The following is a 26,166-nucleotide window of genomic DNA, read 5'->3' on the forward strand; positions in this document are numbered from 1 at the left end:
TGCTGCTCTGCACAAGATACATCTTCCTGTTGGAAAGCAACACCATCAACTCTGCACTGAAAACGAAGCAATCCATGCAACCACATTGACATTCAGGCAAGCTGCAAGTACCATTAGCACAACAAATGTCAGCAACCACTTATCCTTGATAATCAATGGCACTAAATTTCCAAACCATCCATCATCAAAGCAGTGTAAGCAGTGAATGGAAACGTTGCCAGTCTAGTTACATAAATACTGTAGCTGCAAGTTCATATCATAGACCAGATAACATCTAGCTAATGATTCATCCCGACTGCCTGGAGCTGTACCACAAGCTTCAAGGATATAGGATATAGTTCCGGAAGTTGCGGCGCTGTTAACAGCTGCGGCTCACCTGCAGTCCGTCTGTCTTTACTTTTTTCTGTTGTTTTTTTTGTCTTGTTTTGGTTAAGTTTTAGTTTGTTGGGTTGTGTTAGAGGGGGTGAAACATGTTCTCTGTCTCTTCCTTCGGGGAATGCGACTTTTTCGTGTCGTATCCCCCTTCTCTGCCTCCGTCTGCGCTGAGGCCTAATGGCGGAGCTGGCGGCCTCCAACCTGCGACCGACCCCGAGGCTCCGGAGGCAGAGCCAGCCAGGACTTACCAACGAGAGGCTGGCCGTCTTCGGGGCTAAGGCAGCGGTGGCCCGACTTGCTGGTGCGGCGTTCTGGCTTTCGGCGGCGGCCTGGAGCTGATGCAGCGGGGCTCGGAGCTGAGACTGCGGGACCCGGAGCTAGGGCAGCGGCCTGGAGCTGGGGCAGCTGCCCGGAGCTGGGGCGGCAGCCCGGAGCGGAGACTGCGGGACCTGGAGCGGCGACTGCGGGACCCGGAGCTGGGGCAGCGGCCCGGAGCGGAGACTGCGGGACCCGGAGCTGGGGCGGCGGCCCGGAGCGGAGACTGCGGGACCCGGAGCTGGGGCGGCGGCCCGGAGCGGAGACTGCGGGACCCGGAGCTGGGGCGGCAGCCCGGAGCGGAGACTGCGGGACCCGGAGCTGGGGCAGCGGCCCGGAGCAGAGACTGCGGGACCCGGAGCTGGGGCGGCGGCCCGGAGCGGAGACTGCGGGACCCGGAGCTGGGGCGGCGGCCTGGAGCGGAGACTGCGGGACCTGGAGCGGAGACTGCGGGACCTGGAGCTGGGGCGGCGGCCTGGAGCTGGGGCGGCTGCCCGGAGCTGATGCTGTGGCGGGCCGTCTCGAAGCGGAGACGGCGTTCCGGCTTTCGGCAGCGGCGACATCACCACGGAGGTCCGCTGGACTGGAGAGCGGCATCTTCGGCCTGGATCGATCGCCTCAGCGTAGAGGGAGAACAAGGAGGGAAGAGATGGAGACTAAGACTTTGCCTCCATCACAGTGAGGATGTGCTTGGTGAACTCACTGTGGTGGATGTTTAATTTGTGTTTATTGTATGTTTTGTTATTATTGATTCTGTGTATGAATGCAGGCAACATAATTTCGTTCAGACCGAAAGGTCTGAATGACAATAAAGGATCTATCTATCTAACATCATCCACAAGCTGAGTCAATACTGAGATGGAATACTCCTGACTTGCTGGTTGACTGTAGCACCAAACACTCACAAACCTGAATGCAACTCAACTCAGATTGTCCATATCTTCTTGAAGCCCCTTTATATATCCTCTGTATCATGAGGGTATGCACGAGATAAAGTGAATGCACAGAGTATTTTACCAGTGTCGGGGAACCAAGTACCAGAGGACATAGGTTTAAGGTGAGAGGGGAAAGATTTAATAGAACCCGAGGGACAACTTTTTCCACACAGGCATATGGAACGAGCTGCCAGAGGAGGTAATTGGGAAGATTACTAAAATAGCACTTAAAAGACATTTGGACAGGTACAGGATTAGGAAAGGTTTAGAAGGATATGGGCAAAATGCAGGCAGGTGGGGCAAGCGGAGATAGGGCATCGTGGTCGGCATGGATGGGTCGAATGGCCTGTTTCTGATCTGAATTACTATGACTTTAAGCTCAACACTGTCCAAGACAATGCAATCCATGTACCACCTGAGCATGGTGGTTGCTATTCCTTCATCAATGGATCTAAATGCTGGCATTGACTAACTTATGGAGACGCATTCACCCAAAGGACTGCAGTATTTTAGGGCGTGAGCTTGTAAGGCTACTCAGTAAACACGAGCCTTGCCATTAAAACACCCATCCCAAAAAATAATCAAAGGCGAAGGATTTCAAGCTTTAACTTGCTCACTAAAGCCAGTGTGATGTCTTCCTTCAGCCACACTTAACTAACTTAGTAAAGTACCATTAAACCATTGCCCAGAACACAAATGTACCTATTCCCACATCTTTAAGAAGACTGCATAGAGAAGGGTGGTGCACCTGTTCACACAGTGAAGTCACCATCTTTAAAGAGACCAGGTTAGAGACAATCAGAGCAGACGGTAGACAATTCTCCAGCCAGGAATTACTCTACTTGGCTCTCTCATTTATTCCCTCACATCTGAGCTTGGGTTGCCAGTGATCTAATGAATCCTCATGTTAAAATGTCACCAGCATAATCATGGACGAGTAGCATCCCATCCACTCCCTCGTCTCCTCTCTCCCATCAGACAAAAGGTATACAAGTGTGAAAAAGCACGTCTCCAGATTCAGGGACAGTTTCTTCCTAGCTATTATCAGATAGCTGAACCATCCAACCAACAACTAGAGAGCGGTCCTGAACAACTATCTACCTCATTGGATACCCTTGGACTATCTTTTATCACACTTTACTGGTCTTGATCTTGCGCTAAACGTTATTCACGTTATTCCCTTTATTATGTATCAGTACACTGTGGATGGCTCGAGTGTAATCGTGTATAGTCTTCCCGCTGACTGGTTAGCAGGCAACAAAAGCTTTTCACTGTACCTCCGTACACGTGACACTAAATTAAACTAAATTACATCCTTCGGGGTGGGAGATTGCAACCTTCACGTGGTCCGCCCAGTTTCAACCTGGCGTGCACAATCAAATAAGTTCAAATAGAACAAGTTGTCCTACAACTTTAGGCTGTGCACGCCATACGCAAAAAGAAGAAGACATCCTTCTTTCCCCTCTCCTCATTGAGGTGAACCACGAAGCGACAAAGATGATCGGACCAAGGACAAAGCAAAGGTGCTCATGTTCATCAAACCAATCACTGACATTGTAGCGTACATATCTTGGCTTCATTGAAGATTCAGACAGGTCGATGGTGCCACAATTTTACAGCACCTTTGATTAAGATAACTTATCTGAAGCCAAACATAGGACAAACATGCACACATCAAAAGGTGCAAGGATCAAATTCTACGTTGGCTCGAGTTCAAAATCCATGGAGTTGAAACGTACTGGATGCAAACATCATTATGTAGAGAGGCTGCATCAGCAAAGCCAGTCTGAAAAGCTAGTCCCACTTTAAAAAAGGAGGGATCATTGTAATGCTGAAAAATACAAAGGTCCTATTTAACAACAAAGCCCCATAGAAGCCACGACTACCACGGTATCAATGAATGGATGGTAAATCAATCAACAATACATCAGAAATGATAGAAATCTAAAAAGAATGATTGCATATGCTGGGATTATTCAGATGTTCAGAAAGCAACTGAGAAATAGCAGGTACACAAAAATGCTGGAGAAACTCAGCGGGTGCAGCAGCATCTATGGAGCGAAGGAAATAGGCGACGTTTCGGGCCAAAACCCTTCTTCAGACTGAGGTGTAGGTTGATATTTCAGTGTATTTCAAAACCTTGAAATACAGACCAAGTCCTCCCCCCCACTCTCAGATTCTGCTTCATGAGTGGAGAACTATGGGTTTTCATAGTTCAACACCCCAGCCAAGATTTCAGTGACCTCCACAGGAAGTTTTGTCCAAACCACAAAGGGCGGCACGGTGGCGCAGTTATAGAGCTGCTGCCCTACGGCGCAAGAACCCCGGGTTCGATCCTGACTACGGGTGCTGCTTGGACGGAGTTAGTACGTTCTCCCCGAGACCTGTGTGGGTTTTCTCCAGGAACTCTGGTTTCCTCCTAAACCTCAAAGACGTACAGGTTTGTAGAATAATTGCCTTTTACTAAAATTGTAAATTGTCTCTTGTATGTACGATAGTGCTAGTTTACGGGCACCAATGGTCAGCGTGGACTTTGGGGGCCCATTTCCACGCTGTATCTCTAAACTAAACACAGACATTTAAATCCAAGATCTCCAGCTAAAATCATTAGAGGTCTTTATTTGCACTATATCAAAAGAAATTGAAAAAGTATATGCCATGCAACTACAGAGCATTTCTTTCATATATTGGTCTGGCACAATCATTTTGTGTTGTCTGGTATCTGAAATATACTGAGTATGCCAATGTTGTAACAATGTAAATGAATTATGAGCATTGCCAAAGATGCTCATCACACAGCATTAAAGTACAATGGGAAGAGTGCAATTCCATTGCAAACAATCTAGAGACATGTCGACCCTTCTATACCAGATCCCCTTCAGAGGCTCAGGAACTGAGCATCCTCACAGAATAATGATATGATCATCAATTCACATGCAAGAGAAAGACTGTCTATTGATTTAATTGTACAGATTTATTATTTAACACAGGTCTTGAGCTTTGATGTTTATTCATGGTTCGATCAATCTGCTCAAGAGAACCAAATTTACAAGCTTAAATCAATGTCTGAGCTTACAACTAAAACCCAATTCTAGATCTACAAATGTTGACAAAACTCTAAACTGTTTATATATCAAGGAGAAATATTCTAAGTAATGGGTGTGCACTCAGCCATGGAGAAATCACAATTTAGAGATACAGCGTGGAAACAGGCCCTTCGGCCCACCGAGTCTGTGCCGACCAGCGATTCCCCCTGTACACTAGCAGTATCCCATACTCTCGGGACAATTTTGTTTTTACAACTTACCAAAGCCAATTGACCTACAACCCTGTACGTATTTGGAATGTGCGAGGAAATCGGAGCACACGGAGAAAACCCACGGGGTGAACGTAGAAACTTCGAACAGATGTAGTCAAGATCAAATTCAGGTTTCTGGCACGGTAAGGCAGCAGTTCTACCGCTGCACCACTATGCTGCCCTGAATATTAGCATATATATTTTCCATCTCCAGAATAAATGATCTGAGAGCAGTGCCACTATAAACACGATTTGTCCTTGTGATATTCTGCAATCTGAAGGGTAAAGAACCACAGTTTTTTTGTGATTAATTATTACATTTGAACATTTGAAGCAGAAGGTTGTCCAGTTACAAACATTTTACTATAAACATTGTTTTCCAATTTTGCTATAATCCAAGCATTGTTTGCTTTCAAAAGTAAAATGACATTCCATCTCCTCATCTCACTTTGGTAGCAAAAGTGTCTCAGTAGGGACAAAAATAAAGTAGCCAGCAAATGTGCCATGCTTAGATACCGAGGCTAAGGATATGCAACAGCAATAGTAAAACATGATAATAATTTGGCATTAGCTTAGTTTAGAGATACAGCGTGGAAATGGTCTCTACGGCCCACCAAGTCCATGCCGACCAAAGATCATCCATACACAAGTTCAATCCTATACACTGGGGATAATTTACAGAAGCCAATTAACCTTGCACGTCTTTAGAGTGTGGGAGGAAACCAGACCAACTGGTTTACGCGGTCACGGGGAGAACGTACAAACTCCATACAGACAGCAACCGTGGTCAGGATCGAACCTGGGTCTCTGGTGCTGTGAGGCAGCAGGTCTAACACTGTGTCACTGACCCGAGGACTTTGGAAGGAAAACCAGGAACTCGCACTTATTACAGATAGGTTTACCTGGAATAACTGGATTGACCTGGTTTACCTGGAATAATATGGTACAATGGTTCATGGTGCTGAGAGTAGCAACTTTCATTTTCATATATTGCAATCACAACGTCCGGCCTTATGCTTCTCCTTGGGGAAGGTTCCCTTGGGAAAAGTTATGATTTTGTTTTAAATGATGTGCAGGTAAATCACTCAACACTACTGGATTAAGTAGTGCAAATTCATTACAAATAATTGGAAGTAAATGTTGGGCAGACTGGGACTATTTCTTGGAGCTTAGGTGACTGAGGAATGATCTTATAGAGGTGTATAAAATCACATGGGGAATAGATAGAGTGAATGTATAGAATTGTTTACCCAGAGCAGGGGTATCACGAACCAGAGGTGAGAGAGGAAAGATTTAATAGGAACCAGACGGGAAATTAATGAGGTACATGGAATGAGTTGCCAGGGGAGGTAATTGAGGCAGGTACTATAACAACAGATACATGAATAGGGAAGGTTTAAAGGGACATGGGCCTAATGCACAGGTGGGATTGTGTAGACGGGGCATCTTGGTCAGTACGGACAAGTTGAGCTGCAGGGCCTGTTTCCATGCTGTATGGCCATGAAATAAAATCATACAGCACATTGGCATAGTAGCCAACCTTACCACCATAATCATATTTATAATGATCATTCACAATCCCTCAGCAAATCCACAATCCCAACTCGCCAACGTCAAACTTAGTAAAGCCAATCCCATCCACTCCAAACTCAAACTCCCCTCCGTAAATTAAACTCCCCACCAATGGTGGAGAGAGAGAAGACATGGAATAACAAATCAGTTAGTTTATCATTAGGGAAATCCTAAAATTTACTAATTTATTAAGACACAAAATGCTGAGGAATGACAGGCAGCATCTCTGGAGAGAAGGAATTTCAGGTCGAGACCTTTTTAGCCTCTGGCAAGGTCAGTTTTAGCTACCTATTCTTAGTTGCTCTTGGGAAGGCTGTGATATCAGGGCGTATTGAAAATAATAGGAATGGGCAGTCAAACTTGTTATAGTCATATAGCATGGAACCTGGTCCATCGACCCAACTTGTCCAGGCCAACCAAGATTCCCGATCCAAGCTAGTCCCATTTGCCCACGTTAGGCTAATATCATTTTTAACCTATCCTATCCAAGTGTCTTTTAAATGCTGTTATGGTGCCTGACACAACTACCTCTCTGACTGCTTGTTCTGTATACCCACCACCTGTTCATTTTGTGGCTTTGACCAGCAGATCGGATAAAGGGAAAGCAATTGATGGGGTGTATTCAGAAGGTCTCTGAGAAGATGCTGCATAAAACATAATGAAGCAGAGTGCACAGGACTGATGAAAACATACCAGCAATGACTGAGGATTAAACAGACGCCAAACAATATAGGTATAAATGGCTCATATTTTAGGGACTGTGAAAACGTAGCTGTTCACAATCTATGTCAAATAATTTGATGAGACAAAGCTGGATGGCGTTTTGGGTGAATTCAGAGAAGCTTGAAGGATAGATGACAATAGACAATAAACAATAGGTGCAGGAGTAGACCATTCGGCCCTTCGAGCCAGCACCGCCATTCAATGTGATCATGGCTGATCATCCACAATTGGTACCCCGTTCCTTCCTTCTCCCCATATCCCCTGACTCCGCTATCTTTAAGAGCTCTATCTAACTCTCTCTTGAAAGCATCCAGAGAACCGGCCTCCACCGCCTTCTGAGGAAGAGAATTCCACAGACTCACAACCATCTGTGTGAAAATGTTTTTCCTTATCTCCGTTCTAAATGGCTTACCCCTTATTCGTAAACTGTGGCCCCTGGTTCTGGATTCCCCCAACATCGGGAACATGTTTCCTGCCTCTAGCGTGTGTGTCCAAACTCTTGACAATCTTATATGTTTCAATAAGATACCCTCTCATCCTTCTAAATTCCAGTGTATACAAGCCCAGCTGCTCCATTCTATCAACATATGAGTGGATCGGAATGGCTTTACTAAGATGAATAGATGAATAGATGAGGGCATGGCAAATGAGTCATTTACTTTGGTGGAAAGAAAAAACATTTGTGTATGTTGAAAATGGTTCTCCATTTGTAGCTATTGTTCAGAAGAGACTGGTTGTACTTGTACATGATTCACTGAAGTCAATGTGTATATACAGCAAACAATTAGGAATGCAAATCAGATGTCGTTTTTTATTACAAAAGAATCAAAGGTCAAGGGGAAAAGCAGCTTGGTGCAATTATATAGGGCCTGGATGAGGCAGCAGCTGGAAAAATGTACACATCTCTGGTCTCCCAACAAAAAGCTCGTACTTGCAACGGTGGAACGCACAAGATGAGCCAGAATCAAAGAAGTACAGAGTTTGTACGTTCTCCCTGTGACTGCGTGGGTTTTCTCTGGTGCTCGGGTCTCCCCCCCCACTACAAAGGCATAAAGGTTAGTTGGTTAATTGGCTTGGGTAAAATTGTAAATTGTCCCTAGTGTGTAGGATAGTGCTAATGTACAGGGTGATCATTGGTCAGCGCAGACTCGGCGGGCCAAAGGGCCCGTTTGCATGCTGTAACTGAAGTATCTCAGAACCAGGCCTTTCAGATGAATTTAGTCCATCCACCGCCCACTTATTATGATCTTATATTAATCTATTGATTCACCCTTCATTTTCACCAACTCTCTCCAGATTCAGTCAAGCACCCACACAGCTGGAGCAATTTACAGTGGCCAATTAACCCAACAACCTGCATGTTGTTGGGATGACGGAGGAAACCCATGGACCCAGAGGATACCCGCGCAATCACAGGGAGCATGTGCAACCACAGCACTGACAGCACCCAATATTGGTTCTCTGTCACTGTGAGGTAGCAACTCCATGAGCAGTGCCATCTATGAATTGGGTACGGAGCTAGGATTGGGAATGACAAACAAGATACTTGTACAGGGCAAAACCAAACATCTCAGGCCTCTAACCGCCGAAGGAGTCTCATCCCGAAACGTTACCTATTCCTTCTCTTCAGAGATGCTGCCTGTCCCACTGAGTTACTCCAGCATTTTGTCTCTATCCTCTGAAGATTACAATGTCAGGCACAAAACCTCTTCCACAGGTTGACACAACAGATGAAGATGATGCAGCAAGTGTGTCAAGAACTAAAGACAGCACAATGGCACTGGTAGAGCTGTTGCCTCACAGCATGTTCAATCTAGACATCAGGTCCCTGTCTGTGTCAGAGTTTACACGTTCTCCATGTGACCGGGTGGATTTCCTCCAGATGCTCTAATTTCTTTCCACATCCCAAAACAAACAGATTTATAGGTTAATTGGCCTCTAAAATTTCCCCTAGTATGTAGCCAGTGGATGCAAAGTGGAAATAATACAGAACTGGTGTAAATGAATGGTCAATGGTCAGTGTGGACTCAGTGGGCAGAAGGGCCTGTCTCCATGCCTTATCTTTCAATCAAAACAAAAGGAGCAACTGTCAAGCAGTGCCAACCTTTCTAGGAAAACATGAACAAACATTTCTTCACTCAAGAAGGCTGTAGAAACCCTGGCACATAGTATATCTGCAGTAGTACATCTACTCAACCTTCCCCTCCTCCCCAACCATTCACCCCCGGCGTTCAAACCCACTCTCTCCTCCCCATCACCCCCCTCCGTCCCAACGCCCCCTTCCATTCCTCATCCCCATGCACTCCCCTTCCCCCATCACTCGCCCTGCCTTCCTGCAGCCACTCCCCCCTTCCTCAACCACTCAAACCCTCCTCCCCTCACAACTCATCCTCAGCCTCTTCCAAAGACATCTCCCCACCTACAGCCACTCCCCCTCCCCTTGAGGGAAGGCCGAGATCAACACGCCCCACTTGACCGGGGTGGGGATGTGGAGGGGAGTTGAACACGCCCCACTCTCCACGGCTAGGGTCAGGTGGGGTTGTGTGGGTGTGTGTGTGTGTGTGGTGCGGGCTCACCCGGCGCTGGGCGGTGTGTGCATCGCTGCCGTGGGCGCGGAGCCGGCGGGCGGGCTGCGGGCGCAGAGCGGGATCGGCGACAAGTCCAAGTTTGCCACGGCCGGAACTGGCGTCACAGCCTGGCGCGCGCATGCGCCGCACCGCCGCCGGCCACGCACGCGCAGTTGCAAAAGGCCCTGCAGTGCTGCGGGAGCTCCGGCCTGGCCCACGCACGATGCTGGGACACTTGCTGGGATGCCCGTAGATCCGATAATGTATGTGCAGGTTTACCCTGACAGCACTCCGCAGGAAGAGGGGGGCAGAGAAGTGTTCGCCTGTATCAAACATGGCGGCGCCCTGCGGGGCTCAGGCTGGCACGGCGCAACAATCACGTTTTTCTGACGTAACGACGTCGCACGTACGTGAGCCTGACGTAACGCCGCAGAGCAAACGCGACCGGAGGCTGCTTTGCCTTCGCGCATGCTCCAGTAGGATGATGGCGCTGTGGGTGCCGGCACGGTGGGGAGGCTGAGGCTGAGGCTCAGGCGGGACACAGGCGGCCGCACGGCACGGCCACGATTAGAAATGGTGTCCGCTCCAGTGAGGCCGGCGATGGAGAGGCGGAAGGCCGGCCCGCTCGCCCGCCGTGCGGGAAAGCGATGCTAAACCCACAGCGTGAAGGGAAGGCGGCCGTCGGGCGGCGGGCCGGTTGTCTGGGAAACGGAGCAGGGGGTCACGTGAGCGGCTGCGGGCCGGCCGGTCACGTGGGATGGAGCTTCGGGGATGATCACGTGGGTGTTGGCTCCTGTCACGTGAGTGAGAGAGAGTTGACCGGGCGCTCCGCTTGCATCTGGAGATCACAGCGATGTCTGCAGAAGAATGGTCGCCGCTGCTGGACCCGGCTGCCCACTCCAGCACCCAGGAGCTGCAATATTTCAGGTGAGCTGCAGTGCACTCCTCACCACAGCGACATTAAGTTTTCATTTGAAGATGGAAACAAAATGCTGCAGTAGCACCTCTGATGGGAAGGAACGGGTGACTGACTGCCGGTCGGGACAGTTCATCAGACTTGAAACATAGAAAATAGGTGCAGCAGTAGGCCATTCGGCCCTGCGAGCCAGCACGCCATTCAATATGATCATGGCTGATCATCTAAAATCAGTACCCTGTTCTTGCTTTTTCCCAATATCCGTTAGCCCTAAGAGCTAAATCTAACCCTCTTGAAAACGTCCAGTGAATTGGCCTCCACTGCCTTCTGTGGCAGAGAATTCCACAGATTCACAACTCTCTGGGTGAAGACGTTTCTCCTCATCTCAGTCCTAAATGGCCGACCCCTTATTCTTAAACTGTGACCCTTGGTTCTTGACTTCCCCAACATCGGGAACTTTTTTCCTGCATCTACCCTGCCCAATGCTCTGAGAATTTTATATGTTTCTACAAGATTCCCTCTAATCCTTCTAAATTCCAGCGAATACAAGCCCAGTCGACCCATTCTTTTATCATACGTCAGTCCTGCCATCCCGGGGAATAACCAGGTATGCTGCACTCCCTCAATAGTAATAATGTTCTTCCTCAAATCAGGAGACCAAAATTGCACATAATACTCCAGGTGCAGTCTCACCAGGGCCCTGTACAACTGCAATAGGACCACCTTGCTCCTAAAACTCACTGCCTGCTGTTTCTTCACTGCCTGCTGTATTTGCATGCTTACTTTTAGTGACTGATGTACAAGCACACCCCAGGTCTCGTTGCACCTCCCCTTCTCTGAACCTGACACCATTCAGATAATCTGTCTTCCTATTCTTGCCACCAGTGGATAACCTCACATTTATCGACATTATACTGTATCTGCCAATGCTTCTGCCCACTCACCCAACCTTTCCAAGTCACCCTGCAGCCTCATAGCATCCTCTTTGCAGCTCACACTCCCACCCAGTTTTGTGTCATCTTAGAGATGCATTTAATTTGTCTAAATTGTTAATATATATTGTAAACAACTAGGGTCCCAGCACCGAGCCTTGCGGCACCCCACTAGTCGCTGCCTGCTATACTGAAAAGGACCTGTTAATTCCTACTCTTTGCTTCGTGTCTGCCAACCAGTTCTCTATCCATGTCAATACCCTACCCCTAATACCCTATGCTTTAATTTTGCACACAAATCTTTTGTATGTGACCTTGTCAAAGGCTTATTGAAAGTCCAGACACACCACATCCACCGGCTCTCCCTTATCCATTCTACTTGTTACATCCTCAAAAAATTTCAAAAGATTAGTCAAGCTTGATTTCCCCATCATAAATCCATGCTGACTTTGACCGATCTTATCACTGCTTTCCAAATGCACTGCTCTATAGCATCTTTAATAATTTACTCTAGCATCTTCCCCACTACTGACATGGTCTATAATTCCCTGTTTTCTCTCCTTTCTTAAAAAGTGGAGTTGCATTGGCTCCTCTCCAGTCCACAGGAACTGATCGTGAGTCAGGAGAACATTGGAAAATGATCACCACTGCATCCACGATTTCTAGGGCCACCTCCTTGAGTACTCTGGGATGCAGACCATCAGACCCTGGGGATTTATTTGCCTTTAGTCCCAACAGTTTACCTAACACCATTCCCTGACTAATGTACTTGGAAGAAAGAATTGGTCTCATCTACATATTAGCTTTTTTTGGAATTAACATCACTTGTAAATATCTGTTACTAGCAATATTGGCCAAAGCCAGAGTGGAGAGTAGCTCTTAAAACTAGTCACAATTGCTGTTATTCCGTGTTCCCAATTCTTGGTATCAGCTTTTGCTTTTTAGATCTGTTAGAGTGGAGATAAGGAATTTCTTTAGCCAGAGGCTGGTGAATCTGGAATTAATTCCCACAGACAACTGGAGGCCATGTAATTGGTTATGTTTAAAGGAGATATAGGATCTTGACTACTAAGGGCATCAAAGGTTACGCGGCAAAGGCAGGAGAATGGGGTTGAGAGGGATAATAGATCAAATGGTGGAGCAGATTCTTTTGCTGAATGGCCTAATTCTGCTCTGATGTCATGCTCACTGCTTGATCTTTAAGGCCTCATGAGCCGGGCGTAAATGTCAAAGAGGCTTTTCTTGTTTGTGGATTTTCAGCAGCTTACGATTTCCATGCAGGCGCTGCTGCTTGTCGTTTATCCTATTCCTGCAAGTTGGTTTGTCAAGGATTGCATTCATTACACTGTAGAGGCAATCTGATGGGATAATGATGGTGCCATTCTCTCACCATTGTGAAGCTCTGGTGTGTTTTTCTCTTGCTCCATCAATGAACTGATAATGGCTAAAATACAAAACCTCCCCCTTTGAAGTTTGGTTTAGTTAAGAGATACAGCATGGGCCCTTCAATGCACCCAGTCCACACCGATCATCACACTAGTTATGTTATCCACTATGGTATCTGTCACGTATTAATACATATTCGTGTATATGTTAATGAGTTGGTGTTCAATACAAGCGGTGAATGTTGGGTAATAAATCTCCCTCGTGATCCAGGCAACCTGCGTGTAAGTTGTTATTCATTCTGCCGTCCGGAATATAGTGTTCGGTGTTGGGCCTGTTACTGTTTGTCATCTACATCAATGATTTGGATAAGAACATACAGGGCAAGATTAGCAAGTTTGCTGATGATACAAAAGTTAGTGGTTTTGCAGATAGTGAAGATGGTTTTGAAATATTGCAGCACAATCTAGATCGATTGGCCAGATGGGCAGAGGAATTATTAATGGAATTTAATACAGAAAAGTGTGAAGTGTTGCATTTTGGGATGTCTAACAAGGGTAGGACCTACACAGTAAATGGTAGGCCTCTGGGTAGTGCAGAGTAATCTAGGAGTACAGGTGAATGGTTCCTTGAAGGCCGAGTCGCAAGTAGATAAGGTGGTCAAAAAGAATTTTGGAACATTAGCCTTCATCAGTCAGAGTATTAAGTATAGAAGGTACACAAAAAAACTGGAGAAACTCAGCGGGTGCAGCAGCATCTATGGAGCGAAGGAAATAGGCAACGTTTCGGGCCGAAACCCTTCTTCAGACTGATCGGAGGTGGGGGGGGGCGGGGACAAGAAAGGAAAAAGGAGGAGGAGCCCGAAGGCTGGGGGATGGGAGGAGACAGCAGGGGGACTGAGGAAGGGGAGGAGATAGCAAGGACTAACAAAATTGTGAGAATTCGATGTTCATGCCCCCAGGATGCAGACTCCCCAAGCGGAATATGAGGTGCTGTTCCTCCAATTTCCGATGCTGCTCGCTGTGGGCATGGAGGAGATCCAGGACAGAGAGGACGGAGTGGGAGGGGGAGTTGAAGTGCTGAGCCACCGGAAGGTCAGCTTGGTTATTGCGGACCGAACGAAGGTGTTCGGCGAAACGATCGCCCAACCTCCGCTTGGTCTCACCGATATAGATCTGCTGACATCTAGAGCAGCGGATGCAATAGATGAGGTTGGAGGAGATGCAGGTAAACCCCTGTCGCACCTGGAATGACTGCTTGGGTCCTTGAACGGAGTCGAGGGGGCAGGTAAAGGGACAAGTGTTGCATCTCTTGCGGTTGCAAGGGAAAGTGCCCGGGGAGGGGGTGGTATGAGAGGGAAGGGAAGAATTGACAAGGGAGTTATGGAGGGAGCGGTCTTTGCGGAAGGCAGATATGGGGGGAGATGGGAAGATGTGGCGAGTGGTGGGGTCACGTTGGAGGTGGCGAAACTGACGGAGGATTACTTTTTGTATGTGACGGCTGGTGGGGTGAAAGGTGACTAGGGGGACTCTGCCCTTGTTGCGAGTGGGGGGGTGGGGAGAGAGAGCAGTGTTGCGGGGTATGGAAGAGACCCTGGTGCGAGCCTCATCTATGGTGGAGGAGGGGAACCCCCGTTCCCTGAATAATGAGGACATTTCAGATGTCCTGGTGTGGAACGCCTCATCCGTGGAGCAGATGCGGCGTAGACGGAGGAATTGGGAGTAGCGGATGGAGTCCTTACAGGAAGCAGGGTGGGAAGAAGTGTAGTCCAGATAGCCATGGGTGTCAGTGGGTTTATAGTGGATGTCGGTCAGAAGTCTATCTCCTGCAATGGAGATAGTGAGGTCAAGGAATGGTATTAAGTATAGAAGTTGGGTGGTCATGTACTTCTTCTTTCGTGTGGCGTGCACAGCCTAAAGTTGTTGGACAACTTGTTCTATTTGATCTTCCGTTTGTGCACGTCTAGTTGATTGCATTAGTCGAAACATGGCGGACCACGTGAAGGTTGCAATCTTCCACGCCGGTGGTCATGTTGCAGTTGTATAAGATGTTGGTGAGACTGCATTTAGAATATTGTGTTCAGTTCTGGGCGCCTTGTTATAGGAAAGATATTATCAAGCTTGAAAGGGTTTAGAAGAGATTTATGTTGCCTGGACTAGAGGGTGTGAGCTATAGGGAGAGATTGAGTAGGCTGGGTCTCTATTCCTTGGAGCGCAGGAGGATGAGGGGTGATCTTATAAAGGTATATAAAATCATGATAGGAATAGATCGGGTAGCTGCACAGAGTCTCTTGCACAGAGTTGGGGAATTGAGGATCAGAGGACATAGGTTCAAGGTGAAGGGGAAAAGATTTAACAGGAATCTGAGGGGTAACTTTTTCACACAAAGGGCGGTGGGTGTATGGAACAAGCTGCCAGAGGAGGTAGTTGAGGCTGGGACTATCGCAATGTTTAAGAAACAGTTAGACAGCTACATGGATAGGATAGTTTGGAGGGAAATGGACCAAGTGCAGGCAGGTGGGACTAGTGTAGCTGGGCCATGTTAGCCAGTGTGGGCAAGTTGGGCCAAAGGGCCTGTTTCCACACTGTATCGCTCTATGACTCTAAGGTCAGGAACCCAGACCTGAGTTTCTTGTGCTGTAAAGCAGCGGCTCCACCAGCTGCACAACTGAAGTAATAACTTTATGTCCAGGAATTGCCTCTTGGACCAGGATTTTGTCATATTACTACTGATTTATGTGGAGATTGTAGGTCAAAGGAGCAAGGACCAAGTCATATTTAATTCAGATGTTACCATTTTTTAAATTAATTTGTTGATAATTTGAGCTTTTATACGACTGGGTTCTTGGGTGGCTGCGTCTGGTTGCTGCAGAAGTTCCAGATGTGGAGACCACTCCAGCAAAATCTGGCTCCTTCACATGACCCACAGAAGTTCTTTACCCTAGGTTCCAGCTAGTGGTCAGTGCTGCAGCTCCCCCTCTTCTTTCAATACAGTATTAAATGCCTTGAAATAAATGCCTACACTCCTTTAGCTGTGTAGGAAGATGGACACAAAATGCTTGTGTAACTCAGCGGGACAGGTAGCATCTCTGGAGAGAAGGAATGGGTGATGTTTTGGGTCGAGGCCCTTCTTCACTCACTAACTGTCTGATTACTTTTCGCAAATGTACAGTAGTTTTCTGATTCAGCTACTCATGTTCTCTTTTTATTTCTGTCTGGAGTGAATGCATTAATTTCCAAATTTAACAAAATGTATCAGCAATTTGTGTCCTGGGAAAGTCTTTGAAACTTCCTGCTTCCGAATAATCAGGAAGGTTTTGCAAAAAGTAGCATGTAATAATGAAGGGGGACCTCATTGGAATATACCGAATAGATAAAGGCCTGGATAGAGTAGATGTAGAGATGATGTTTCCACTGGTGGGAGAATGTAGGACCAGACGCCATAGCTTCAGAATAAAAGGACATTTTTAGAAAGGGGATGAGGAATTTCTTTAGTCATAGGGTGATGAATCTGTGGAATTCATTGCCACAGACGGCTGTGGAAGCCAAGTCAATGGATATTTTTAAGGCCGAGATTGACAATTTTTTGATTGGTAAGGGTTATGGGGAGAATGGGGTTGAGAGTGAAAGATAGATCAGCCATGATTGAATGGTGGAATAGACTTGATGGGCAGATTGGCCTAATTCTGCTCCTAGAACTTATGAACTTATTTGGATGATCTTCTAGATATTCTTCTATCAATGAATGCACGGATGGAGCCTGAGGCTCCTTGCAAACTTCCATTTTACTTATCCCATCGTAAATAAAAATACTCCTGCACACCTATTTTCCAGCCACTTGCACCCCTGTGCCTATGGTCAACTCCTTTCTATGCACTTGCAGACCTATACTAACCTCTGAAAGTTCACAGTGATAATACAGGAAACTGGCAAGATTGGATTATTTTTACCTTTAAGCAGGGCTCGAAATTAGCGGTTGCCTGGGTGCCACTGACCACCCAAAGTGCAGCCGGGCAACCTAAACGGCGAGTCGTTTTGCCCGGCTTGGCAACTTGGTTTATACCGAAGATAGACAAAAAACTGGAGTAACTCCGCGGGTCAGGCAGCATCTCCGGAGAAAAGGAACGCAACGTTTCGTGTCGGCGACGGTTGCGGTGCGGAGGTGACGAAGGGTCGGAGCGAATGACAGGCCCCGAACAGCGGCAGCAGCGGCCGCGATAGTGGCTCCATCTCCTCCTCCCGCACCTTGCCCGCCCTGGTAAGGGCCGCTGCCAGCAAATCCGCTAAACAAACCCTCCCGCACGCCGAGGCCTCCCTCTCCCTCCCTCCTCCCTGCCTCGGCGTGCGGGAGGGTTTGTTTTGAAAGCGCCGTTAGTGGATTTGCAAGCAGCGGCCGCTATCAGGGTGGAGATGGAGCTGCTGGCACGGCAGCTGCTGCCACTGTGTGTGACGCATCATTCGCTCCGACCCGTCTGAAGCAGCTGCACCAAAGATCCTATAGCTAGAGGATCTTTGAGCTGCACCGCTCGGCCCCGCACCTTGCTGTTGGCTGGTGGAGGAGGGAGGCAGTGGCGCGGAAATCCCAACGGCCAAGACAGCGGGGCGATGTTGTCGGAGGAGCGCTGACCTTCTTACCTCGCCCCCCCCCCCTTTCTCTCTCTCTCTCTCTCTCTCTTGTACGCCCCCTCCACCCCACCCCCCTTATTCTGGGACCCCTCCTCTCCATCCTGCACTGATCCCCATTCCCACCTCTATTCAGTCCTCACTGACATCCCTGTGCTCACACACACCCCTCCCTGACCCTATTGTGCTGGAAATTTTGTTTTAGTCCATAAAGATGGATTAATTATATTGTGAACACGTGAAACATTAAAACCGCAGTGTTCGATTGTCACTGCTGCCATTGACACATTAATACAGAATTCATTTTAACGGCAAATCAATGCTCTTAATATGGAGTATCAGTACTGTAGTTATTTAATGAGCAACATTCACAACTATATGTTGGATTTATCCAGGTTTTACTTCTACAGTCGATCATATACATCACAAATTTGGTCAGGAGATATTATTTCAGTTGAAAATTTAACGTTAATTCTGAAGTGGGAATGATGGAAACAGCGTTTATCAAAATTTTTATTTAAACCTGGTGCTTACAAACTGGGTATCTTCATTGCTGTTCACAACACGTACATCTAATCTGAATGTCTGGTAATGTGGCGTCTTGACACCTTTAAATATATTACCAAAAGAACATTTGCTGCAGTTATGTCCTTTGGCCATCTCTTGTCAGTTAGTGTAATGTTTAACCTGTCAGATGAGTATAGTAGGTTTTAACACCTATTATCATAAAATGCCTATAGAAATTTCCTTGCAACCTGTATATTTTGTTGTGGGAAGCGAGACTGTTTCTGTACCAATAGCAATAACGACCCATGCTATGACCATGTTATGGTAATTTTCGGTCCTTCACAGAAACCATGCTTGCATCAATCTGTAGTGTGCATGGTTAAGCATATATGTTACCATGGTCCAGGATTTATTGACACAGGTTGACCATACGCTGAATAATCCAACCACATTTTAGTTTGGAAGTGGAAAGAACTAATAGAAATTGCATTAATTGCAATGTGTAAAAAGAGTTGAGATACTGTATTATAATTTTGCTGCATGTCATTGTGGGATATATCATGTCTTGGTGATTGGTGAATATGTTTAGTTTGACTTTATTTGAAGCAGAAATAGTATGTGAATGCTTCATTGAGTATAATTCCGACTGGTAACTACGCACTTCTTCCGAGCACATTGTCGCACGCGTCATGCAAACCGTCTTAAATGACCACCTAAGCTGTCATTTGGCAACCTAAAAAGCTGCCAAGGTTGCCCGGCTGGCAACAGGGAATAAAAGTTAAACGAGAGCCCTGTTAAGTCTGCTCCCTCCCTTCATTAAGAGTATGGGTGATTTTGGTGTACCACAGAGTCGTCCTCCTGCATTATTACCATATCACTTGCTTACCCTTAATATCCATAAATATATCCATTTGTTCTAAATGTGGTCTGTGTCTATACAACTCTGAAGAGTAGAGAAATCCAATGATTCACTACCTCTTCCTTTCTGCTCACAGACTCAGCTGGGGCAATCCATCCTGTATGGCTCAGTGAGAATTTAGTAAATTTCAATGAGATCACTCATTTTCCTAAACTCTGGAGAATTTAGTCTCTGTCTACTTGATCTCTCCTAAATGGGACATCATGGTAGGGAGATTCAGCACAAACTGACCCTTTGGGCCATTTTATTCTCCCATATTTTCATCTACTTCCCCAGATTCTACCAGCCACCTACAAATTTACGACAATTTAACCTACCAAACCCACACATCTCTGGGATTTGGGAGGACATGATTAGGGTAACTGGAAGATACACGAGATGACGAGGACAATGTGCAAACTCCAAACAGGCTTCACCCGAGGTTGGGATTGGACCCAGGTCTCTGACACCCTGGGGATGTGGGAGTATTTTTAGGATACCCATAAGGTCACGGAGAATGTCACAGACAGCACCAGAGATCGGGATTGTACCGGGTTCCTGTGGTGCTGCCCACGGGTCAACAGGGACTCGAGTCGCATCAAATTCCTCGTATGTTGCAAAACATACTTGGCTAATAAAGTATGATTATGATGATTATGAAGAGTTTTATTGTCATATGTGCCAAGACCGAACAATGAAATTCTTCCTTACAGTAGCTCAAGAGGCTTGTAAACACGGTACTCAAATTGATATTATAATTTAAAAAAAATTTAAACTCAGTAAAAAAAAACTGTCCAGTGCAAAGAAAAAACACAACCTGAAGTCCCTAGTGCAACCAAGGCAGTTTGTAGTTGGGAGTTTAGCTGGAGTTTGTAGCTTTCAATGTGAAAAGTATACATCTTCTAGATGCGCTGGGACGCATCCCCAGTGATGTGACCTGGGGTCATCGGGTGTTTTGGGTCTCACAACATCAGACACCCTCAACCAGGCGACCCTGCCGGGGTTGATCAGGCCCTGACTTGCGTCCCAGCAGCAAACGCCCACGGATCAGCCATCTTAATAACTACTCTGCAGGGGTTGGGGGACTCTAGTGCGTGGAGGGACTGGGCTTTGTGGGGTGAATCCCGGCCGGGCTCCTGCATCTCACCAGGTTCAAGGCCTGTGTGCTGCACCTCTTTCTCCTTCTCCGAGCATTTCATTCTCGTCTGATGGATTTTTAGGCCACGGTGTTTCATTAGGCCTTTCTGTAGCGTTGTTGGGTGTCTTTACAATGAGAGACACAATAGTCTCTCATTGGAGAAGCTGTTCCTGTCCTAATTTCTCATGTTGACTCAGTAATATGGGGCGAGGACCTCCAAGTCCATTTGAACACCAACTTTGCCAATGTCTTACCGTTCGTAACATTTTTCCATATTGTATTTCTTTTCCAAGCTTTTGCCCCCTCTTTCAGCTCATTGATTCAATTCTTGAAGTTGTGTTATACTTGTTTTGAATCAGCATCAATTTGTCCTTTTCACCCAAGTCATTAATACAGATTATGAATAGCTGTGACCCCAGTACTAATCCTTGCAATACCCCCCACATCTCGCAGCCTGTCAACTCGAGAATAATACATTTATCTATCCCTTTACTGGCCTATATCCATAATATTTCCCTTATTCACCTGGCCTTCTCACAAAACTCTACAGAATTTGTTGAAAATGACTTGCAGTTCGTGCTGACTTTCCAGTAAGTGATATCACTCTGAATTGTTGTTTAATCATAAGACTACCTGACCTCTGTCTCCTTTTTTAATGGAATGCGATTTCCAATCATCTAAACCCACGATGAATTATTAAACAGCCTGAACTAATGCCATTTGCTCATGATAGCCAGTAAACAATACAAATAATGGAATGATTGTTTGCAAGAACAGAAATGAGATAAATATCAAAGCCCACAAAATGGGACCCGAGAATGACATGACATAGTCCGTTCAGAGTTGGATGTGCATATAATATGAGATAACCGTCTTTAATGTCAGACCATTGTTAGATAGACAGTGGCATCTTCACTGGTTAATTAGTAGAGAACATGCATTCAAAGTTGTACCTGCTTATTATTAAATTCGTCCTTGCATATCTCATTTGAGATACTATTTTCTATTTTTCTTGAGCGCAGATCAAAGACGGTCCATTCAAATGTGTTCCAAAATCTCCACATCGGGGATGTGAAAATATTGACTTGGCTTTTTTCTGACTTCATGGTCTGCCAGTTTGAGCTGCTTCTCTCTGTTCCGACCTCAGGGTGGGATCACTCTCCCATTTTGCATAGTTTCACATTGCAGTTTGCAAACCTTGTCTTCAGCCACTGTGCAAATTATAGTGCTGGAAAGTTATACAGCACAGAAACAGGCAGTTTCATGTCAGCTCATCCATGCCAACCAAGTTACTGAACCAGATTAGTTCCACTAATTATGTGCCTCCATCTGGCACGTATCACTCCAAACTCCTATATAAGTACCTGTCCAAGTGTGTTTCAAATGTTTAAGAGGAACTGCAGATGCTGGAAAATCGAAGGTACACAAAAATGCTGGAGAAACTCAGCGGGTGCAGCAGCATCTATGGAGCGAAGGAAATGGGCAACGTTTCGGGCCGAAACCCTTCTTTAAACGTTGTTGTACCTGCCTCTACCACTTCTGGCAATTTGTTCCATATACCCACCATCCTCTGTGGGGGGGGAGTGAAAATGTTGTCCCTCGATGTACATTGTAACTCTTTCCCCTCACAGATTTAACCCGTGTGCTCGGGTTTTAGACACCCCTACCCCAGGAAAAAGACTGGCGATTCACCTTATCTGCGTGTCTCATGATTTTCTACATGTGTCACCCCGCAGCCTCCAGCGTTCCAGGGGCAAAAGACTCTGTCTATCTAACCTCAACACATACCTCAAACCTGCCATAGCTTGTAACGTCCTGATGAATATTTTGTTGCACACCTTCTAATTTAATGACGCCCTTCCCATAGGGCAACCAGAACTATACACAGTACTTCAAATGTGGCCTTGCCAATGTCTTGTACAGCTATCAACTCATCTCAACTCCTATACTCTAGCACTACAGTGCGATCAAGAGTGCTAAACTATGTCCCAACATCCCTTTACCTGTTGCCACTTTCACGGGGTGATGTACCTGCACGTCCTTAGTCTGTTTGTGCTACAATACTCCCCAGGCCCCTATCATCTACTGTGCAAGTCGCGCTCTGGTTTATCTCACAAAGTCCAACATTAGTGTTATTGACAGTCATGCAAGTTAATTGCTGTAAGTTGATTTAGGTGTGATGCTTTAAAAGTTCAGTTTTAATGTCTTGTTTTCTGTGAAATGTCTGAGATATTCTTCTGAAGCACTGAACAAAGTAGTATCACTGGAAAACATACCTTTCAGCAGCTATAAAGAAAACCAGCAGATTCTGATTATTTTGGCGTTATGCTCTTGGAACCTCTGGTAATATGCAGTATTTTCCCTTAGAGACCCTTATTTCTAAGGTATTCAATAACTAACTTTTAAAAAATGCAATTTGGCTTTCTATATGCATTTTTCCATCCGTTTTATTCATTTGCATCAAGTACCTTGGGTCAACTTGTGAATCAGCTGTCTTTATCTTACAATCCCAAGTGCTTGTTGCTATTTTTTATGATATTGAACACCTGCACTGTCCCACCTGGAGCAGCGGGGGAGCTACGTGCGGATGCTCTTTGTGGACTACAGCTATGCTTTTAACACCATTCTTCCCCACAAACTGGTGGACAAACTGGGGGACCTCGGACTTCCACACTCCACCTGCATGTGGATAAATAGCTTCCTGTCGGGTCGCAGCCAGAGAGTCAGAGTGGGCCATCACACATCCACGGCCCTCAGCCTCAGTACCGGCTCTCCACAGGGCTGCGTGCTGAGCCCCCTCTTTACACCATCTACACATATGACTGCAACCCCGCCCACCACAGTAACACCATTGTCAAATTTGCGGATGACACCACGGTGGTGGGGCTCATCTCTGGGGGGAATGAGTACGCCTACAGGGATGAGGTGGAACAGCTGACAGTGTGGTGTGGAGAGAATAACCTGCTCCTCAACACCTCAAAGACTAAGGAGCTCATAATAGACTACTGGAAGAAGAAAACGGACATTACACCATTAATCATCAGAGGGGACTGTGTGGAGAGGGTGGCGGATTTCCGCTTCCTGGGAATCCACATTGAGGAGGACCTGACATGGAGCGTGAACACCTCTGCGCCGCTGAAAAAGGTCCAGCAGAGACTGCACTTCCTGAGGGTGCTCAGGAAGAACAACATCACCCAGAGACTGCTGCTGTCCTTTTATCGGTGCTCCATAGAGAGCATCCTAACATACTGTGTATGCGTGTGGTACACCAGCTGCACAGCGGCTAAGAGGAAAGCGCTCCAGAGGGCTATTGACAACGCCGAGAAGATTGTCGGCCGCCCTCTCCTCACCTTGGAGGACCTACACAGTTCCCACTGTCTCAAGAAATCCCAGAACATTATAAAGGACATTTCCCACCCCGGACACTCCCTGTTTGAACTGTTGCCGTCAGGCAGACTGTACAGATCAATGAGGACAAGGACAAACAGACTCAAAAACAGTTTTTATCCCACAGCAATAACTACACTTAATATAGCCACCAAATGAGCGCAGGTGCGCTACATACCAAAGGGATTTTGCAATCGACAGAAGAATGTATGGTTGTGTGTTTATGCTTGTTTTTTTCATGTTATTTATTTCAGTTGTTTATTTCAGATATTTCTCTTTTACGTATCGTTAGCTTTTAGATAATGTGTGAATGGTGCACTGACTGGTTGGCATTTTAAATTTTGTTGTACATGTTTACATGTTATAATGACAATAAAGAACAATTTCAATTTACTTACTTTGGACATTGGAGACGCAAGAGACTGTAAATGCTATGATCTTGGGCAAAAAGTCTGGTTGTCCTGCTATCGGAAGGATATCATTTAATTAGAAAGAATATAACTGAGATCTACGAGGAAGTTACTGCCCCTGGAGAGTTTTTCTAGTATAATTGTCTAGTGATAGTTTTTATACACACATTGCTGGGAGGTAATATGTTTTGCTATTCTAATTTATTTGTGCCACGGAATTGCCCCCTTCATCGACTCTTTTAAGTCGAGACTTAAAACTCATCTTTACTCTCAAGCCTTTCTTGACGTCCTCTGAGGGAGGGCTATATGTATGTATTTATGTATGTACTTAATCTATGAACCACTGTTGTATAACGTTAGTACCTCCACCAATGTAAAGCACTTTGGTCAACGAGAGTTGTCTTTTAAATGTGCTACAGAAATAAAAGTGACTTGACTTGACTTGTGCCACAGTTGTTGAGAGCAGGGTCTGTAATCTCATTCATGTTGTTATGTGGGGTATACATATACTGTATGTATACATACAATATAATTGGCATGCATGCCTGCTAAAGTTGCATGTTTTTTTATGTAGTCCATTGTTATGTAATGCTTTCACTTGGAAACAAATTTAAATAATTAATTATAGTGAATTACTTGAGTTAATTATTGGAGCCCTAGATTGCAACCAGCTGCTGCAGATTTTCTTTTTTTTTTTCGAGAATTAAATATCCACTCACTTCCCTTAATTTCACATGGTGCCTTCTCTAAGCAGGCACAGTGGCGTAATGGGAAAAGCTGCTGCGCCAGAGACCCAGGTTAAATCCTGACCGCAGGTTCTCCCTGTGACGGTGTGGGGTTTCTCCGGGTGCGCTAGTTTTCTCCTCCATCCCAAAGTTGTGCAGGTTTGTAGGTTAATTGGCCTCTAAATGACTCCATGTGTGTAGGAGTATATGCAAAAGTAGGATAATATAGAATGAGTGTGAGCAGACGATTGATGGTTGGCGAGGAGTAGGTGGGCTGAAAGGCTTGTTTCCATGCCGTATCTCTAAACTCAACTACATACATTACTGAAAGTTACCATCTGATTGTTTGGACTAATTTGTTATCAACCCAGTAAAGGCTTAATTCCGAGAAACCGGTTATTATTTTAAATCAGATTGCATTCAGCCCTTTTGATCAACTGGGAAGAGATTAAAACAATATAGACAATAGGTGCAGGAGTAGGCCGTTCGGCCCTTCGAGCCAGCACTGCCATTCAATGTGATTATGGCTGATCATCCCCAATCCCCGTTCCTGCCTTCTCCCCATATTCCCTGACTCAGCTATCTTTAAGAGCCCTATCTAGCACTCTCTTGAAAATATCCAGAGAACCGGCCTCCACGACCTTCTGAGGCAGAGAATTCCACATCGCATCTCTCTGTGAGAAAAAGTGTTTCCTCGTCTCCATTCTAAATGGCTTACTCCTTATTCTTAAACTGTGGCCCCTGGTTCTGGACTCCCCAACATCGGGACGTGCTTCCTGCCTCTAGTGTGTCCAAACCCTTAATAATCTTATGTTTCAATAAGATCTCCTCTCATCCTTCTAAACACCAGAGTATCTAAACACCAGAGTATACAGAGTATAAAAGGTGTTTATATTTAGAGAGGCCCATGTGTCCTTGTACATGAGTTACTGAAAGTTACCATACAGGTAGGTGAAGTGCTGGGGAGTCCAATGATATATATTGGCCTTTATTGAAGATGAGCAGCAAGTAGGAACTCCACCCCCCCCCCCCCCCCCCCCCCCCCCCCCCCCGCTCTATTGCTCTATCTAAGAAAGGATATACCTGTGATGGAGGGTGCGTATTAGAACTAGCCCATTCTGCTTAATTGGCTTTTTTTCTATTAGTGCAAGTTCTTCCAGACAAGTCTTTGATTACAAATCCATTGGGCAGTGGTCCGCACAGAACATCCTGCAGGTGGTGCAGGACAAGGATTCGATGGATTCTGTGGAGTGGTTCCCTGAGTAGACTGCCTAGCTGTGGTAAAATGTGAGCATTATCAGGGTAGTGTGGGTCCTTGATGCTGGCTGCCTTGGTGATAGTGAGGTCAGTACCTGTGATGGATGTGCAATGTTCACCTCTTTTTGTAAATTAAACAGACTTTGACACAAACAAAATTCTTGTGCAGTTGACAGCATCGATGTGATGGTGTTTTTCCAGGTTAG

At 46.0% G+C, this 26,166-nt stretch overlaps 2 protein-coding genes across 5 annotated transcripts in view; one reads left to right on the forward strand and one right to left on the reverse strand.

Moving 5' to 3' along the window:
* Positions 1-9,907, reverse strand: part of fbxw2 (F-box and WD repeat domain containing 2) — a 50,227-nt gene extending 40,320 nt beyond the window's left edge. For 2 of the 3 annotated variants that reach the window (XM_033049433.1, XM_033049430.1), the window contains exon 1: positions 9,795-9,907. The gene's annotated coding sequence lies outside the window, so the exon portion shown is untranslated. Of the gene's footprint in view, positions 1-8,831; positions 9,424-9,794 lie in introns of those variants that run through there. The other variant, XM_033049432.1, reaches the window with a different exon arrangement.
* Positions 9,908-10,289: 382 nt separating this feature from the next.
* Positions 10,290-26,166, forward strand: part of slc2a8 (solute carrier family 2 member 8) — a 44,609-nt gene continuing 28,732 nt past the window's right edge. For both annotated transcript variants that reach the window (XM_033048655.1, XM_033048654.1), the window contains exon 1: positions 10,290-10,712. In XM_033048655.1, coding sequence (XP_032904546.1) covers positions 10,639-10,712 — 74 coding nt within the window. In that variant the 5' untranslated portion in view covers positions 10,290-10,638. The remainder of the gene's footprint in view (positions 10,713-26,166) is intronic.

The sequence above is a fragment of the Amblyraja radiata genome, chromosome 32, assembly GCF_010909765.2.
Source record: "Amblyraja radiata isolate CabotCenter1 chromosome 32, sAmbRad1.1.pri, whole genome shotgun sequence".
Lineage (NCBI taxonomy): Eukaryota > Metazoa > Chordata > Chondrichthyes > Rajiformes > Rajidae > Amblyraja > Amblyraja radiata.